The following is a 19,350-nucleotide window of genomic DNA, read 5'->3' on the forward strand; positions in this document are numbered from 1 at the left end:
GTGCACCTAAGCGCTGCACAGATCGATCCAAAACCATACGGAGTCGTCTGCTCTCTATAGCTCTTGCGGTACTTTGATGTCACACACCGATCGGTCTGATGGTGATGATCCGCTTCAAGTCGAACAAGCCCAATGAGTCAATGGACCATTCATAAAGAACCGTTTACTTCACTCCTGAATGAATCAGTCATTTGAACGAATCAAATGAATAAATACCACCTACTGGCAATTTTAGTTTATTATTTAGAGTATCATTTCATTAAAGAAATAATTTCATATTTCCATAGTAATAATAATAAAATGAATTATTAAAGGTATAGTTCATCCACCCAAAAAAAAACAATTGTGTCATCATTTACTCACCCTCATGGTCCAAAAGAGTATATGTAATAAATTATCAAACTTATTTTATTTAACATTATTATTTCTTGATGAAGTTACTTTTTGTAATGTCTTTTTGATGCCTTACACAACAATGACTTTAAATTATCTTTTGGGAGTAATTTCTCAGCCAAATTTGATGTGTGATTCATTTGCGATTAATTAATCGCCACATCATGTAATTAATTAGATTTAAAATGTTAATCGCTTACCAGCCCTAATATATATATAAATATATATATACACACATACACTACCAAGTTTGTGGTCAGTTTAAGAAATTAATTCAATTCAAATTCAATCAAATGTGACTATCACAAAATAAAATTCAACATTAGAATAAGTAATGCATTGTTTTAACTTTAAAAAAAATAGTCTTCGTGCTTGATTACAATTAATTGTTGTTAATTGAGGTTTCATTACCTTTAGTTTTGTTAAGTTTGATATTAAAGTCATCAATAAATTGTATGTTGTTATAACTAATTGCAGGAGCATTTTTTAAAAAATTTTTATGGCGCACTGTTTCTACAAATATATTAACCAACACAACTGTTTTCAGCATTGATAAAAAAAGCCATCCTTTTAATTTATTTTATTAAACATTAAATTCTTAAAACAATCAGTTTAAAGTGCTTTTCATTTCAAACTTTCTATTCATAAATCATCCTGTACTCATGAGGCATGGAGGAACAAATACATGCTTCATGTTTCTGACATCAACATCTGTTAAGTAATGAGTTCACAGAGTTTGTTTCACTGTGCCTTGTTTCACTCAGACACAAATGACAAAAGTGCTACAATATTGTTGTACAGTATCTTAAACCGATTTAATTTGTTGAACAATAGTTTAAGCAAAGTTGACAACTCAATTTTTGGCTAATACAACTTCAATCACCCAAAAATGTAATCTTTCTTTATCGCTGGCATCTTTTTGTCCTCTCTATCCTCTTTAGATGTCAGTATAGCTCTTTTTCCAAAAACAGCTGCTCCCAGAAATTCTGGAACTGCTTCACTGTGTCATGGCCCTCACAGAACCGCTTTAAATCTTTCGATAGAGTCTGATGCATATAAATATAAACCAAAACCAAGCCTTGAATCTCACTTTTCACACTGTTCAGGTGAGTTGTTAGTGACTTCTTTGCTAAAGAAGTCTCCGTCCCATACAGGTCGATATTAAAGCGTAGAGACCCTCCGTTATACGGAATAGGATCGGGAGATGTATGGAAGCTCATGAACAGGGGTTTACCACCGGAACCATCTACAATCCATGTTAGGTTTCGCCTTGCCAAGATGTCAAGGTTACTCTCCATGAGTTTCAAGGGCTGCCAGTCCTGGATAATAGCGCCCCCTGGAAGCTGAAGTCTGGATGACAAATCGGAATCAAATAGAAAGGCCTTAAGAGCATCCAAGTCCTTTACTGGCACTAAAGAACGGCTGCTGTTGGACTCATCTGACACAACCAGTTTTTCCTTCAGACTTGAGACAAAGCTATCAAAACCTTCAGAATCCCCCCGTAGAGAGAGAACGGCCTGGACAGAAAGAGAAAACTGAGATAAATATTACTGTTAATATTAGTGGCATTACTATTACTATTAGTGGTATGGATCAAAGGGTAGTGAGAAGGAGTCAAGAAAAAAGAATAAACATTAATGGAGTGCATAATTAATTTAAAACAACTATCAAAAATAACAATATAAAGTAAGAAGAGATACAAAATGCAGATTACACAGTATTTTGATTTCCAAACATTTTTAAATGAATATTGAAGACTAAACTTTCTTTTGCAGCTTATTTAGAACATATTAAAAGAAAAATATGATGAAAGTATTATTGCTACAACACGTTTTCCATTTTATGTATTTAATATTTTGCAATAAGATTCGATTTGCTTGCATTTGTTTATAAATTGGGTATCATGACCTAACAATGAAAAAAGTTATTTATTTAGGGTAGTGGTCATTTATAAATATACTATTGTTTATTGTTAATTGATGTTTGTTTCATAATACATTAAATAATGTTCATGTATAGAACTCACTTTTCGAGTTTTAACTCACCCGTCTGGCCAGAAGTGTGAACTTGTGCAGTTTTTCGGGCCCTGGGTCATCTGCGGTACTTTGATGTCACACACCGATCGGTCTGATGGTGATGATCCGCTTCAAGTCGAACAAGCCCAATGAGTCAATGGACCATTCATAAAGAACCGTTTACTTCACTCCTGAATGAATCAGTCATTTGAACGAATCAAATGAATAAATACCACCTACTGGCAATTTTAGTTTATTATTTAGAGTATCATTTCATTAAAGAAATAATTTCATATTTCCATAGTAATAATAATAAAATGAATTATTAAAGGTATAGTTCATCCACCCAAAAAAAAACAATTGTGTCATCATTTACTCACCCTCATGGTCCAAAAGAGTATATGTAATAAATTATCAAACTTATTTTATTTAACATTATTATTTCTTGATGAAGTTACTTTTTGTAATGTCTTTTTGATGCCTTACACAACAATGACTTTAAATTATCTTTTGGGAGTAATTTCTCAGCCAAATTTGATGTGTGATTCATTTGCGATTAATTAATCGCCACATCATGTAATTAATTAGATTTAAAATGTTAATCGCTTACCAGCCCTAATATATATATAAATATATATATACACACATACACTACCAAGTTTGTGGTCAGTTTAAGAAATTAATTCAATTCAAATTCAATCAAATGTGACTATCACAAAATAAAATTCAACATTAGAATAAGTAATGCATTGTTTTAACTTTAAAAAAAATAGTCTTCGTGCTTGATTACAATTAATTGTTGTTAATTGAGGTTTCATTACCTTTAGTTTTGTTAAGTTTGATATTAAAGTCATCAATAAATTGTATGTTGTTATAACTAATTGCAGGAGCATTTTTTAAAAAATTTTTATGGCGCACTGTTTCTACAAATATATTAACCAACACAACTGTTTTCAGCATTGATAAAAAAAGCCATCCTTTTAATTTATTTTATTAAACATTAAATTCTTAAAACAATCAGTTTAAAGTGCTTTTCATTTCAAACTTTCTATTCATAAATCATCCTGTACTCATGAGGCATGGAGGAACAAATACATGCTTCATGTTTCTGACATCAACATCTGTTAAGTAATGAGTTCACAGAGTTTGTTTCACTGTGCCTTGTTTCACTCAGACACAAATGACAAAAGTGCTACAATATTGTTGTACAGTATCTTAAACCGATTTAATTTGTTGAACAATAGTTTAAGCAAAGTTGACAACTCAATTTTTGGCTAATACAACTTCAATCACCCAAAAATGTAATCTTTCTTTATCGCTGGCATCTTTTTGTCCTCTCTATCCTCTTTAGATGTCAGTATAGCTCTTTTTCCAAAAACAGCTGCTCCCAGAAATTCTGGAACTGCTTCACTGTGTCATGGCCCTCACAGAACCGCTTTAAATCTTTTGATAGAGTCTGATGCATATAAATATAAACCAAAACCAAGCCTTGAATCTCACTTTTCACACTGTTCAGGTGAGTTGTTAGTGACTTCTTTGCTAAAGAAGTCTCCGTCCCATACAGGTCGATATTAAAGCGTAGAGACCCTCCGTTATACGGAATAGGATCGGGAGATGTATGGAAGCTCATGAACAGGGGTTTACCACCGGAGCCATCTACAATCCATGTTAGGTTTCGCCTTGCCAAGATGTCAAGGTTACTCTCCATGAGTTTCAAGGGCTGCCAGTCCTGGATGATAGCGCCCCCTGGAAGCTGAAGTCTGGATGACAAATCGGAATCAAATAGAAAGGCCTTAAGAGCATCCAAGTCCTTTACTGGCACTAAAGAACGGCTGCTGTTGGACTCATCTGACACAACCAGTTTTTCCTTCAGACTTGAGACAAAGCTATCAAAACCTTCAGAATCCCCCCGTAGAGAGAGAACGGCCTGGACAGAAAGAGAAAACTGAGATAAATATTACTGTTAATATTAGTGGCATTACTATTACTATTAGTGGTATGGATCAAAGGGTAGTGACCATCTACAATCCATGTTAGGTTTCGCCTTGCCAAGATGTCAAGGTTACTCTCCATGAGTTTCAAGGGCTGCCAGTCCTGGATAATAGCGCCCCCTGGAAGCTGAAGTCTGGATGACAAATCGGAATCAAATAGAAAGGCCTTAAGAGCATCCAAGTCCTTTACTGGCACTAAAGAACGGCTGCTGTTGGACTCATCTGACACAACCAGTTTTTCCTTCAGACTTGAGACAAAGCTATCAAAACCTTCAGAATCCCCCCGTAGAGAGAGAACGGCCTGGACAGAAAGAGAAAACTGAGATAAATATTACTGTTAATATTAGTGGCATTACTATTACTATTAGTGGTATGGATCAAAGGGTAGTGAGAAGGAGTCAAGAAAAAAGAATAAACATTAATGGAGTGCATAATTAATTTAAAACAACTATCAAAAATAACAATATAAAGTAAGAAGAGATACAAAATGCAGATTACACAGTATTTTGATTTCCAAACATTTTTAAATGAATATTGAAGACTAAACTTTCTTTTGCAGCTTATTTAGAACATATTAAAAGAAAAATATGATGAAAGTATTATTGCTACAACACGTTTTCCATTTTATGTATTTAATATTTTGCAATAAGATTCGATTTGCTTGCATTTGTTTATAAATTGGGTATCATGACCTAACAATGAAAAAAGTTATTTATTTAGGGTAGTGGTCATTTATAAATATACTATTGTTTATTGTTAATTGATGTTTGTTTCATAATACATTAAATAATGTTCATGTATAGAACTCACTTTTCGAGTTTTAACTCACCCGTCTGGCCAGAAGTGTGAACTTGTGCAGTTTTTCGGGCCCTGGGTCATCTCCTCTGGTAAGATGCTTGGTCTTCACATTAGGGTAGACCTTCTTTATGTAGCCATCAACAAATCTCTGGATCACTCCAGCCAGACCACAGCCCCTTTCCTTTGGACACACTCTTAATCCCTCAACTATTACAGTTTCACCTCCATCAACAACCAAGCCTGACTCCAGAGCCACCTAAAGGCACACAGGAATAATTATTGCAAAATAGTAAAATACTAATGTGTTTATGATTGCGATAGCAAATTGAAATAATATGACAACAAATACCAGTTTGCAACATCAAGCAGCATAGCATATTGTCTGGAAGCTGTAGGAGTAACTGACTAAAAACATTGCCTCATATATAAAATCATGAGGAATCAATTGTCCTTCATCTTTGAGATTAATAGTATATTAAAATACTATTTATGAAGTACTGTTAGTTAACAATAAGAGTAAAAGTGGTCTGTTTTTCTTAATATTCAATATGCTAGTTAAGTTACAAAAGCCAATGTGCAAAAGTGCCCCTAGTAGCTTAATGGTGCTTTAGGGCAGCCAGTAGGGGTTCACTAGTGTGCAACAGTACAATATAATACTAGTGAAATGATAGTAACAAACAATTACAATGATGCTGGTCTTATTTACCACCCTAGACTGCGAGTATATGAAGAGCGAAACTGTCCAGTGGTATAAATGTCAGATACTGCATTCAAGTATATGGGTCATGACTCATGAGTCAATCAATTATGTGCACAGCAGAGAATACACTCATTGATGTGGTTCGTTTCAGCCAAGTTAAAATGTTGTCTTTCTGAGAACTGCAAGCATGGCATTTCTCAATAGACACATCATAACTTATTTTACCAATTAACTTTTTCTTATCATAAGAGTTAGTGATTTGAGTAGCCCATTAATTATAAAACATGAAGATGTGAAATGTTAATGTAATATTAACATTTCAAATGTTTTACATGTGCCTCGATAGCATGCAAGTTTATATTACCAAATAAACAAGCATTATTGTTAATTTCTTAAACATCCTATATAATATAATATGTTTATGACAAAGTGTGTGTCTACTTGCTAAAATCAAGATAGCACTGAAAAATAAATGTAACACAATCTTGCAGTTAAACAAAGACTATTCATATTTCCTCATAGCTTCTGGATGAGTTTAAAACAAAAATCAGAAAACACATGAGATCTGTCAAACCTTTTCACTCTTGTATCTCTTACCAGGTTCCTACCTCTCCGTGCTATAATAACCACTCTTCCTGGCTCAGTCATCCAGGAGTGATAGCGATGAGGAAGGTAATCGTTTCCACCATATATGTCTTGTGATATGGCCATCACGTCATCGTAATCCTCTGGTTTGTCCATCAATTTCACCAACACAATGTGAATCCATTGTTACTTCTGCACAGGTTAACTGTGGATTGTAAAAGTTTTTTGTGTCTAGTTCCAAAAACAAAAATCTGATTAAAACAACAACATTATATTATATATAAAAACATAAAAATACATAATATTATATTTTAAAAAATTTTAATTGATTGAAATGATTAAATATTGCAAACAAAAGCAAATAGTAATCTACTTAGCCTATGTAGTAACAATTTATGAGACCATTTAATGATAGTACTGTGGATAGCATTATCTATCAACAAAAACTTAATATAATTTTAGTCTGGATGACAGTCTACTAAGAGGAAAAAAAGTGGTCTTGCTATGATCATGTGGTCTGGTCACGTTAACCACTTAATAACTTGACTGCTGAAATGCATCTACAGTCATACTTTCAAAAACACAATATAAGCAAGTGTATGTATGTATGTATATCTTGTATTTTTGTTTTGAAGTTTTATTCTTTCCTCCCCCTGGCAATTGTTTTTTGTTTGTTGTAATTTGTCCTTCTATCTTTTTCTTTTCTTATTTTAATGTTGTTTTATTGTGTGTTATTGTTCCTTGAATAAAAATAAAAAAAAATAAATAAATAAACAATATAAGCAAAGCTTGGCTAAAATAAGTTTACAAGCAACACTGGCCTAAAATAACTTTTTTTTTTTTTACTAAAAACTGTGCAGAAGATTGTGCTGTTTGAGTCTGCAGGACTTATCGTGTGCGGTATCGACAGTCATGTGATTTCATACTTTCAAAAACACAATATAAGCAAGTGTATGTATGTATGTATATCTTGTATTTTTGTTTTGAAGTTTTATTCTTTCCTCCCCCTGGCAATTGTTTTTTGTTTGTTGTAATTTGTCCTTCTATCTTTTTCTTTTCTTATTTTAATGTTGTTTTATTGTGTGTTATTGTTCCTTGAATAAAAAATAAAAAATAAAAAAAATAAACAATATAAGCAAAGCTTGGCTAAAATAAGTTTACAAGCAACACTGGCCTAAAATAACTTTTTTTTTTTTTACTAAAAACTGTGCAGAAGATTGTGCTGTTTGAGTCTGCAGGACTTATCGTGTGCGGTATCGACAGTCATGTGATTTTGACGCTGAATTCCAGACCACCACAGTCAGGATGTGACCAGCTTCCACTCGGCCGAACATGGACGTTCTTCCTCTTCTTCTTGAAATTTTATTGGCGGTTAACAAACAACAAAATTGTGTATTTCCGCCACCAACTGGTATGGAGTGTGGATCAAAATGACTTACTTTCCCCCTGTGTTGTCATTTTTTTATATTCTCTCCCACAAATTAGTTATTTTGAGGTAATGAAAAATAAAACAATGGCATTCATTCCTTGAGTTATTTTGTAATATCTCAGTGTAAATTGCAATTTTATTTTTTCTAAATTTTGCATTAGAATCCTTCTTTCAGTCTCGTATTTCTGACAGTACAGTATGACATGTTCCTGTTTCTTCTTGTCCACAAAATTCACACCTTCCCGTATCATGTATACCCGTGTGTCCAAATCTCATCCTTGATATTACTATCTCATCTCTCCTGTTTTTCCCTGCACTTCTCATCTCTCCCACTTTCCTTTGAATTCTGTAAAACCACCGACCTTTTTTCTCCTTATCCCATTGTTTTTGCCACCTTTCCTTCAGTCTTTTCTTGATTTCATTCTTACTTAGATTAACAATTAAGTTAATGTCGTTGTTTTTAACTGCTTCTTTTGCTTCTTTATCTGCAATTTCATTTCCTTGGATATGCGCCGGCACCCATACAATTACTACTGTAATCCCCATCATTTGAATTCTATATAACGTTTGCATTATTTCAATTAAAATGTCTGGTCTACTTTCCGAGTGACTGTACTGTAATGTACTGTACAATACTAGCTGTACTCTACTAGCCAATGATGAACATGAATCTGAACGAATAACTGATTTCAAAGGTCTTATCTCTTCTATCCACTGTATTGCTAATAATAGTGCAATCATTTCCCCTGTATAAACAGATAACTCATGATCCTTTTCCTTACTCATGAAATTCTGGAACAGTAAATGCTACTCCTACCTTATTGTCTAAACTCTTTGAAGCATCTGTGTAGATCTGAACACAGCTGTAGTACTCATTAATATATGTCTGCACATTATATAAATTACATTCCTTAACCTTGTTTTTCTGTTCTAACAATGTAAAATCTACTGTAGCATCTGAAAGTAACCACGGTTTTATTACTGTTAGCGGTACAGCTGGAATAACATTTAACTGATTAACTTCAAGTTCTGTTTCTGTGTCACTGTCCATGCAAAGCTTTTAATTTTCCTCCTTTCTTTTTCCCAACAGGGCTTTAAAGTATCTAGTGTTGGATGCTCTTGACTATGGCCTTGTAGATTAACCCGATAATTGACTGATAACTGTACCCTTCTCATTTCTAATTACATTTCCCCCATTTCAACCTGTAGTGCTGTAATTGGTGTAGTTTTTATTGCTCCTGTACATAATCTCAATACCGCCTTTGTAGTAGTCGAACCTTGACTTTAAACTCTTGCAGGCTTTTAAAACTGTTTCACATGTCCAGCCTTTACACAGACTGAACATCTTTCTTTTGGTTAGCTAACAAGTAAAGCATGGCAACTTTAATCGTATGTCAGTAATTATCTAAACATATTAGAGTGAAGCTCGATATAGTGGGCACAGCAATCTATGAGACGTTTCGAGAACATTAAAAAATAATTTAAATAATAAACACATTTGCCTTTGAAATACGACACGAATCCATTTCCAAGAAGATTTCCTTCTCAAAAACAGTATCGTGGCCCCACCAAGCGGGTGGAAGGTGACATTGCAGTTTTGTCTAATAGGCCTCGATGAAGAAAAGGCATGTCTAAAAGGAGTATATGCTAGCTACATTAGGGTGACCATACGTGCCATTTTCCCAGGACGCGTCCTGGCCAGGATTTGTTTTGGCTTTGTTTTCATGCTTGCTGAAGGTAATGATCGAAAAGTAGTTTGACCAATAACATGCAAGGATTGTACATATTGGACCAATCATGGCGTGTGAGAAGGTGGGATCTACGGTCAAAGCGATGCAATTACGCGTACATATTAGGTATGGTCGACTTAAACGCAGTGCGGCTCAGACCGATCAGTGTTTGACATCAAAGTACCTTGAGAGCGTTGCGAAAGCATAACCGTCTGTATGGTACTTTGATGTCATGCACCGATCGGTCTGCACACGCAAACAAAGCCAAAACCTAGATATTTTAGGCAATATAGAAATCATGGCCAGGACGCGTCCTGGGAAAATGGCACGTATGGTCACCCTAAGCTAGATCCTAGAAAAGCTCTTTCTTTTGCCAACTTGGAAATTGAAACAATTGAATATACCATAAATGCATGGTTGAAATGGTAAAATGATCAATTTATTTAAGCAAAACGTCATATAGTTTTAGATAAGCATGCTTTGATGAACAAGGAGATACTTAGAAATTATAAATCTAAATGAATTGACAAAGTTCATAAAACTAACTTGCAGCATATAGAAATTATTCAACATTATTTGAGATTTGGCCTTGAAAGACTTGACTCATGACAAAAGACTTGCATGTCTGTTAGATTCTCACATTAACGTTTATTTATACATTTATTCAGTGTTAGAAACATTTATCTTAACCTGAAAACAAAATATGAATTAATTTCTTTTAATATTAGTTCAAACTATTAATGCATTCTTTTCTTTACATAATGCATTGCAATCTGCTTCAAGCTAGTTTACATTACACAAAAATGACGAGATTCCTCTCAATCGCACTGGAAAGACTGGAAACTATAAACTACTGAAATGTAATCATTCTGTTGTATCTGGCCTCAAAGGGCTGCCCTCCACATTTCTCTGCTGTAATAATAAGTGATAAACATGTCCTTGATCAGTCATGGTACCTTGTGTCCATGATTTGGGTTGGCCTTGGTAAGACTTCCACAGCCGGCCATAGAAAAGGTCTTTTTTGATCTTGGCATAAAGTTTTGAGGGGTCAAAGCCATTTGGAGAACTTTGAGAAGTTGGTACATCAACTGATTCTTCAGCAAATGTCTATAATGAGGGATTTACAGTTTAGGATGATTTTATTATTGTTATTAAAATATGCCATATAAACTGTATACGAACAAACAATAAAAATAAAAAAATATATATATATTTGTAATATTTTTAACAATGGTTTTATTATCATTATTAAAATATGTTAAAACAATATATACTGTCTATTTCATAATGTTGCCGCAAACAAGGGTCATGAGAATTGGCAGCACTCAAACTTTAACCACAACCACACACAGTCTTTAGAAAATAACAGGAAACTGATACCTTAAATGCAATCACTTACTATATTAAAGTGCATTTGAGATTGAAAGGAAATGGCACAGTTAAAGATTCACTATACCGCACTTATCACACTTTTACACTGCAGTTTCCATTTCAGCTGTAACTGATGTTGATGCTTTTTGTAAATAGTCACATTTAGCATTTATAATTATAGAATGGTGTGGAATGAGCCCTTCAAATTTCCATGTCAGAATTGCTATTTAGAAGAATAGTTCATTATTAACCTTACTCATCTTAATGACAGAAACGTTAACTCGTTGAATTTATTCATTAGATTTTTAAAAATGTATCATTTATTAAAATGTATTCTGTATAGCTATAAAGTCTTACCTCAGCCGGTAAGTCTGTCAAGTATGTTCGTATTTCAAAGGACTTCCTCCTGCAAGGTCAAATTTCCCATGATTTTAATCTTGGATTGTTTTGTAAATAAGTTTTAAAGTGTTTAATATACAGGATTTTGGTCTTAAATATATAAGTATAGAAATATTAGTCTTTTATTGTTTTGTGTAAAAATATATGTAAGATGTGACCTCTACCTTCTACAGCTGTTTTTTCTGCATAAGTAGAATAGGATGGTCAGGATAAAAAGGGAAAGAATAGTTCCAATAGTCATTGCACCCAAACGTCCAAATAATCCCAGCCTTGGTTCTTGTTCCACATATGTAAAATCTAAAAAAAAAAATCACCAAGTGAGTCCCAAAGGAATGGCAAGGTATGTATAGGACTACATGTGTAAGTTTTACCTTTTATCATAGACGTGTTGATACTGACATCTTTCTTACTGATATCAGTGCACTGCTCAAGTTTACCCGAAGGAAATGTTATGAACGCACAACAGATTTGCACGCTCTCATTTGATACTACTTTAATGAGAAGGGATGATGATGGATAAGGAGTCCGTTTGTTCTGGATCTTCACTTTAGGCTTATATTCTTGCACTACGTAAATTCCAAAATGTGGGTGAAACGTGCCCAGTTTGGTGCGATTCGGGCCTCTTAGCATCTCCCAATTGATTTGTGTCATATTTTCGTCCCCTGAGAGGACACAGGTAATGTTCTGGCCATATCCATCTCGACTGTGACTGATAGATACACCACTCTTTGATTTGCCTGTTAAAGAACACAAATGAAAACATTGACAGAGATATTACAAGGATCACTGAGACATAATCCTAAAAATATTGAATTATGAATGCTTAGTAGAAAGTTTGTTTAGTGTTGTTACTGACAAAAAAAATTTTATTACCAGTAAATCTTTATGAATATAAACTTGTTATTTACTGAAAAGAATAATGTATTGCCTTCTTTAAACATCTGAAGTTATTATGGAACCTTTTGTTTTATATTTATTCTCAGAAGTGGTTGCCGCTATTTACTGCCCTCAAAGATGCTTTAGAGAGAGCAGCTAATGACGCATGCTGAAACTACAATTCAATACAAGCTGTGTTAAGAAGCAAAAAATTAAACTCGCTCTACAGGTTTAAAAAAATGGTGAAGAAAATTTTTACAAACAAAGAAACAGTAAAATTACAAAGAAACAGTAAGTAATTGCATTGGAGCTGATTTGAAAAACTGAAATAGTATTTTCTTGTAAAATATACTCTAATAATCTGCACGTTTTATTTACAATTTAGACAAATCTAAGTTGTTTTGTACAGTGTTGTTAATCTTTGACAAAAATATCAGTGCAAAATCAATTGTCAGATCATAATAAATGAATCAATGTGAATTTTAAAAGTAAAGTCTAAAAGTGAATCACAGGATAAAAATAAAATATGCTACAAAAGCAACCCATTAATGAAAAGGTATAATACTATGTTAAGTAATATCATAAGCAAGTGATCAATCATTTGTTTATGTAAGATGTTATCAGTGAAAATGCAGTTAGTCAGACAGCAGTCAGCAGTGCATGTGAAGGCGTTGGTTTATGCTTTTGTGAGCATTTGCTTGCTATCACTTTTTGAAAACACTTTGATACATGATGTCTTCATTTACCATAGAATCATTTTTGTCATTCCATGGCTTTAACTGTTCTTTTTCAAAATGCATACAATTTTTTCGCATTGTCTGCTCGAACTAATAACCACAGACTTTTTGGTTGTCCATGTGCCTTTTTTAAATGCACAAATATGAAAATGTTTTTTAGTTATTTCACACAATATACACTTACCTGATTCCAGGAAGGCAAGGATGAGAAGAGCGCAAAGAAAGTTGCTGCTCATGATTGTCGAGCTAAACCAACATAGGCTTTCTCTTCCGCCTGTTTCCTGTCTGTTTTTTTCTTTTTTGTGTTGTTGTACTGAGTTCACGCTAGAATATGGAATAATTTAATGGAAACTGCAAGGGCTGGCCAAATCAGTGGAAACATCCAGCAAATATGTTAATGGAAAATGCATCGCCTTTTATTCCGAGAGGAGCTTTAATTCATAATGTAATGATGCCTTACTTCAACTGTAAGTGATATATTGCTAAGCCAGGAGGTTAAAGAATTTTACTACAAGGCGACAACTGAGATGACCAGACGCACACACACACAAACTTCAAGCTAGGGCTGTGTTGTCATTCTACACTCTTAAAATTAAAGGTTCTTCACGATGCAATAGAAGAACGTTTTTGTCTAAATGGTTCCATAAAGAACCTTTAACATCTGAAGAACCTTTCTGTTTGACAAAAGGGTCTTTGTGGTGAAAAAAGTTTCTTCAGATTACAAAAAGGTAAGAAAGAGATGGTTCTTTAAAAAACCTTTTACTGAATGGTTCTTTGTGGAACCAAAAATGGTTCTTCTATGGCATCGCTTGAAGAACCTTTTGAAGCACCTTTATTTTTAAGAGTGTAGTGCAGTGCTTGCCAACCATATTTTGTCTTACGATCCCCACAGCCCCATTTGTAAGACTGACAGTACCCCTACATTAACACCAAACCATAAAGAGGTTCCTTAATATCACTTAGTATTATCATTTACTCTTGTGCTTCGCTGAAAATCCTTTAGCTACTTTGATGTTCCTGGTCAAAATTAACTGGGCTTTTAAAATTTGTTTGTAAATCTCTCATTATGCTTTATCATCACCAAATCTTGGATTTTTTGTCAACGTAATGTTTTCTTTTAGTTAGCACAGGTTTTGTATTTCTTTTTGAATATGATTGATTAGGCCTTGTTGACCACAAAACCAATCATAACGGTAAATTTTTCGAAATTGAGCTTTATATATAATCTGAAAGCTGAACAAATAAGCTTTCCATTGATGTATGGTTTGCTTTCAAAAACATCTCATGGATTATAAGGTTTTTCAAAAATGACTGTATTTAAAATAGTTCTGCATCTCTCACAATCTCTGAAAAAATGAACAGACAAAGGTAATAAAATATTAAAATATTTTCCATTAGTTGTCACATCACTGCTTGAGAAAAAGCTGTCATATTGGGTAATAAAAAAAGGAAAACAATTTATGTAATCAAAATGCCTTTATAGCATTGAAACTGTGTTAACCCTCTTGATTGACAGTTGGCCAGGAGTTCTTTTTTTTATTTATTTTTTTTGAAATCTCATTTATAAGCATTAGTTTCCCATCATAGGTTATTTTCAAATATTCTGCACAAACACACAAAACATGACACCCAGTTTGTATCTAGGGCTAATGGGAAGACTTGAGTGAAAACAAACTCAACAGCCACTGCTGCATCAAGAGAATGGATGACGTGAACATTCAAACCACCACCTTCTTGAGGTCTGTAGAAATCATGGTCCCTGTTTTGCTGATAGTGGTAAATATGTCCATCAGCGGTTTCAGACAGGTACAGTGTGGGTTTTTCAGACAATGGTCATTAAGCAGAAACTTTATTACGTCTATAAAGTAAGAAGCACACCACGAAAAATATCCTTGAATTTAAAAACATTACGCAGATAGGCCCATGCTCCTATTCTGATTACAAAAAAAAAAAGATTATATATATATATATAGCATGATCCACTAAATGAACATGACTGTTACAGCAACCCACATTGATGTTTTATGAAGATCCCCACTGTGCTTTGGAATATCTACATACAGTGGGTACGGAAAGTATTCAGACCCCCTTAAATTTTTCACTCTTTGTTATATTGCAGCCATTTGCTAAAATCATTTAAGTTAATTTTTTTCCTCATTAATGTACACACAGCACCCCATATTGACAGAAAAACACAGAATTGTTGACATTTTTGCAGATTTATTAAAAAAGAAAAACTGAAATATCACATGGTCCTAAGTATTCAGACCCTTTGCTGTGACACTCATATATTTAACTCAGGTGCTGTCCATTTCTTCTGATCATCCTTGAGATGGTTCCACACCTTCATTTGAGTCCAGCTGTGTGTGATTATACTGATTGGACTTGATTAGCAAAGCCACACACCTGTCTATATAAGACCTTACAGCTCACAGTGCATGTCAGAGCAAATGAGAATCATGAGGTCAAAGGAACTGCCTGAAGAGCTCAGAGACAGAATTGTGGCAAGGCACAGATCTGGCCAAGGTTACAAAAAAAATTCTGCTGCACATAAGGTTCCTAAGAGCACAGTGGCCTCCATAATCCTTAAATGGAAGACATTTGGGACGACCAGAACCCTTCCTAGAGCTGGCCGTCCGGCCAAACTGAGCTATCGGGGGAGAAAAGCCTTGGTGAGAGAGGTAAAGAAGAACCCAAAGATCACTGTGGCTGAGCTCCAGAGATGCAGTCAGGAGATGGGAAAAAGTTGTAGAAAGTCAACCATCACTGCAGCCCTCCACCAGTCGGGGATTTATGGCAGAGTGGACCGACGGAAGCCTCTCCTCAGTGCAAGACACATGAAAAAACACCTGAAGGACTCCAAGATGGTGAGAAATAAGATTCTCTGGTCTGATGAGAACTTTTTGGCCTTAATTCTAAGCGGTATGTGTGAAGAAAACCAGGCACTGCTCATCACCTGTCCAATACAGTCCCAACAGTGAAGCATGGTGGTGGCAGCATCATGCTGTGGGGGTGTTTTTCAGCTGCAGGGACAGGACGACTGGTTGCAATCAAGGGAAAGATGAATGCGGCCAAGTACAGGGATATCCTGGACGAAAACCTTCTCCAGAGTGCTCAGGACCTCAGACTGGGCCGAAGGTTTACCTTCCAACAAGACAATGACCCTAAGCACACAGCTAAAATAACAAACTACAGCTAAAATAACAAACTACTAAATACTGAGCAAAGGGTCTGAATACTTAGGACCATGTGATATTTCAGTTTTTCTTTTTTAATAAATCTGCAAAAATGTCAACAATTCTGTGTTTTTCTGTCAATATGGGGTGCTGTGTGTACATTAATGAGGAAAAAAAATTAACTTAAATGATTTTAGCAAATGGCTGCAATATAACAGAGTGAAAAATTTAAGGGGGTCTGAATACTTTCCGTACCCACATCAGAACAGCTAGATGAATGGTTAATTCAATCGGATTTGGAGGATTCTGACATGGTGTGAGATAAAATACCATTTGCATTGGGATCTAGTTGCATTTTACCTCCAAATACTGCATTAGATTTGGAGATTAAATGTAACAAAATATCTTAGTGCACCACAGGTGAAAATACCTGTGTGATTTAGCCATTTCAGAAGCATCCGTGTATAGACACAGTATATGTTTTTTCTATGGAAAAAACAAAGGGAAAAGCAGAATTGAAGCTCTGATAGTGCAAATCAGCAATTCAACTGATATCACCTGGATAAGGATTTCAGTTAAGTTTTTTAACGTTCGGATAGTGACTTGGAATAAAAATAAAAATAAATCTCCCTGGTGGTTTTCCCCTCGTTCACAAAACACAATACACAGCTGATTCTAATACACATAAAGCCCTTCATAAGCATTACAAAGCAGTCACGAAAATGAAAAACAAAAGATGCCATCGTGAAATAAACAACATAAAAATCAGGAATAGGTACTGAGCAGCGTGGCATATGACAAGGCTGGAACCCAGCCTTCTTATTTGAACCTCTCCTGCTCAATCTTTCCATGTGTCAAGCTGACGGGGATCAGGTGGAAGGTAAAGGGAGTCTGGGGCGAACCCTTGTTCTATGCAAGATGACACTCTCGAGATCCAGTTTCACTTACTCAGAGCCCTGAAACTTTAACTAGCCCAAAGTCACACAAGATAACAAGTGTCTGAGTATATATTTGCTTTTATATGACTTAGCACTCAAGGTAATAATAATAAACCAGAGCATGGGAAACACAGATATCCTGGTCTAGGTTCGTCTATCTATGTTGTCTTCCTAAACAGTGGGTTGCTGCTAATTACGAATACAAGGCCTCTCTTGCTAAAGACGATTTCCCTTTTTGGTCACATGTACAGTGCTCTAAATAATTCCAAGTCTAACTGTTGTCATCTTTACAATACAAAATGAATGTTTACTCATTTTTAGAGCCGTAACTTGATCTGGATCACGTCCTCTCCACCTACTGCTAGCATAGCCCCTAGCATATTTTTCCATTCCAGAAAAAGAAAGTGAAAAGCCACTTCATAATTGAAAGAAATGGGTTTAAAGTTCAGTCCTCGTGTGCCAGCGAAACAAGGGGTAACGTATCCTTTACATCTCTTCACCATCAGGTGGTCACATGCCTCTAATCGTTTATAGTCTCGTGGCCCTGGCACTAGGACCTGTGTAAAATATAGAGTTACAACCTCCTGCACAATTCACAAATACTCAGAAAGGCCATTTTAACATCCAAAGTGCTAAAAGGTGGAGCTGAAAGATAGGAACAATAAATAAAAGAGAAATATTCTTAAATGATTACTGGATTACCAAATGTAACAGCTAAATATAGAGGCTAGTGAGTGAATAAGACTTCAATCTAAATGCACTGCGCTATGTACAACATAAACACATACCATACACTTTTTGGGTCTTTAATCCATCATGTCTCATTTTGATGAGTGCTTTAGAGAGGAGAAAAAGACAAATTAATAATAGCATATCAGGGACGCTTGACTCTAACAGACATTGTTTTAATTTGAGAAAATGTAATTATCATGGGAACCTGAAGCATTCATTTTCCTTGCGCTTCACAACTATCTATTTTTAAACTGATTTCCTCTGAAAGCACATGGCAGACATGAAGGATTTTGAGATTTCAGCCATGAAAGAATTTGAACAAAGAGTCCCTTTTCAAAGCATGCCCCTTCCAAACAAACATATACATTTATATATATACACCTACACAAATAAAATAAACTGTCATTAGAATTAGAGTTAATAATCTGTAAAATGCCTTGACTTTCAGATCAATCAAAAAAAGACAGCCTGTTTACCATTTATAAATACTGACCGCAATACAAGTCCCACATGCAGCTGTCCAAATGAAGGAGGAGAGGAGGCCTCCTTTTCGTCAGTGGATATTGAGAGTTCATACAAGGGCACAAAATAAGTCCACCAAATGAAGTCAAACCAAACACATAATTAGTAAAAAGAATACAATTCTTGGTTTTAGTTTAGTGGATACAGATTTAGATTAAAATCTGTATGACAAATTGTGAGTGGACTCCGTGAGTTCTTCAACTTTAAGTTATATTTCAATATATATGTTTCCTATTAAACTAATTGAACTTTTGTTCCATTGAACCTCCTAATTAGTACCAGAAATGTAACCATTTAAGAAACAAAGAATGATGCATTTGCTCGTGTGGACTGTGTCTCTCTCTCATTCTGACACAGTGCTTCAGTGAAAAAGCGACGTGAAATCTGGGTTTGGGGCAAAGGAATTAAATATGGTTATAAAGATGTCTAAAGGCTTTTTCTGTTCTTCTTTATCCATCTTGGTTATATTTCGCTTTACTTTCTTCACTTCAGGCCATCAGAAGGAGACGATGTGTCCTGTATCTTCTTCATTATGTTGATTTCCTCCATTCTTTTCCACTGACAGATTGTGTCTGTCTTTTAACTTCAAAATGTCGGTTCAAAAAATTCAAAAACTCTTCATAGAGATGAGCAGTTGTCTCTTGTTTTGCTAAGGTTTCCAATTGTCCTAATTCATTTTCCATATTCCATGGGTGAATCACACTAAGTCAGCTAAAGATTTTCTTCTTTTTTTCTCTCCCTTTTTTTTTTTTTTGTAATTGAAGCACCGGATTTGGAGGAATTTCCTTAAGATCATGTATCTTCTGAATCATATGTATATGATGTAACAAAATCACTACATAGTGATGTCTCAATTAAATTATAAACTAAATTATTTTTAATGAACTATAACAACATTTAAACATTTACTTTATATACCTATATATATATATATATATATATATATATATACCGTATT

The 19,350-nt window shown here is 34.6% G+C and overlaps 2 protein-coding genes and 1 pseudogene across 3 annotated transcripts; all 3 read right to left on the reverse strand.

Moving 5' to 3' along the window:
- Positions 1-956: 956 nt before the first annotated feature.
- On the reverse strand, positions 957-3,489 carry LOC107594338 (histidine N-acetyltransferase-like). Its single transcript, XM_016284353.1, has 3 exons — positions 3,479-3,489; positions 2,439-2,496; positions 957-1,910 (listed from the first exon to the last, which is right to left on the reverse strand). Exons 1-3 carry the CDS (start codon positions 3,487-3,489, stop codon positions 1,338-1,340), a joined length of 642 nt encoding a protein of 213 aa, XP_016139839.1. The 3' UTR covers positions 957-1,337.
- On the reverse strand, positions 3,382-6,738 carry LOC107593774 (histidine N-acetyltransferase-like; annotated as a pseudogene).
- A 3,499-nt stretch (positions 6,739-10,237) lies between these two features.
- LOC107593764 (uncharacterized) lies at positions 10,238-19,285 on the reverse strand. 2 transcript variants are annotated; one of them, XM_016283633.1, is made up of 6 exons: positions 18,364-19,285; positions 17,927-17,974; positions 11,783-12,148; positions 11,576-11,708; positions 11,370-11,418; positions 10,238-10,748 (listed from the first exon to the last, which is right to left on the reverse strand). In XM_016283633.1, the coding sequence occupies exons 1-6, from the start codon at positions 18,443-18,445 to the stop codon at positions 10,506-10,508; spliced, it is 921 nt and encodes a 306-aa protein (XP_016139119.1). In that variant the 5' UTR covers positions 18,446-19,285; the 3' UTR covers positions 10,238-10,505. The 2 variants fall into 2 exon arrangements, with proteins under 2 accessions (XP_016139119.1, XP_016139128.1); XM_016283642.1 differs by lacking the exons at positions 17,927-17,974; positions 18,364-19,285 and adding an exon at positions 13,209-13,599.
- Positions 19,286-19,350: the final 65 nt, after the last annotated feature.

Source organism: Sinocyclocheilus grahami, unplaced genomic scaffold, assembly GCF_001515645.1.
Source record: "Sinocyclocheilus grahami isolate Dianchi unplaced genomic scaffold, SAMN03320097.WGS_v1.1 scaffold10.1, whole genome shotgun sequence".
Taxonomy (NCBI): domain Eukaryota; kingdom Metazoa; phylum Chordata; class Actinopteri; order Cypriniformes; family Cyprinidae; genus Sinocyclocheilus; species Sinocyclocheilus grahami.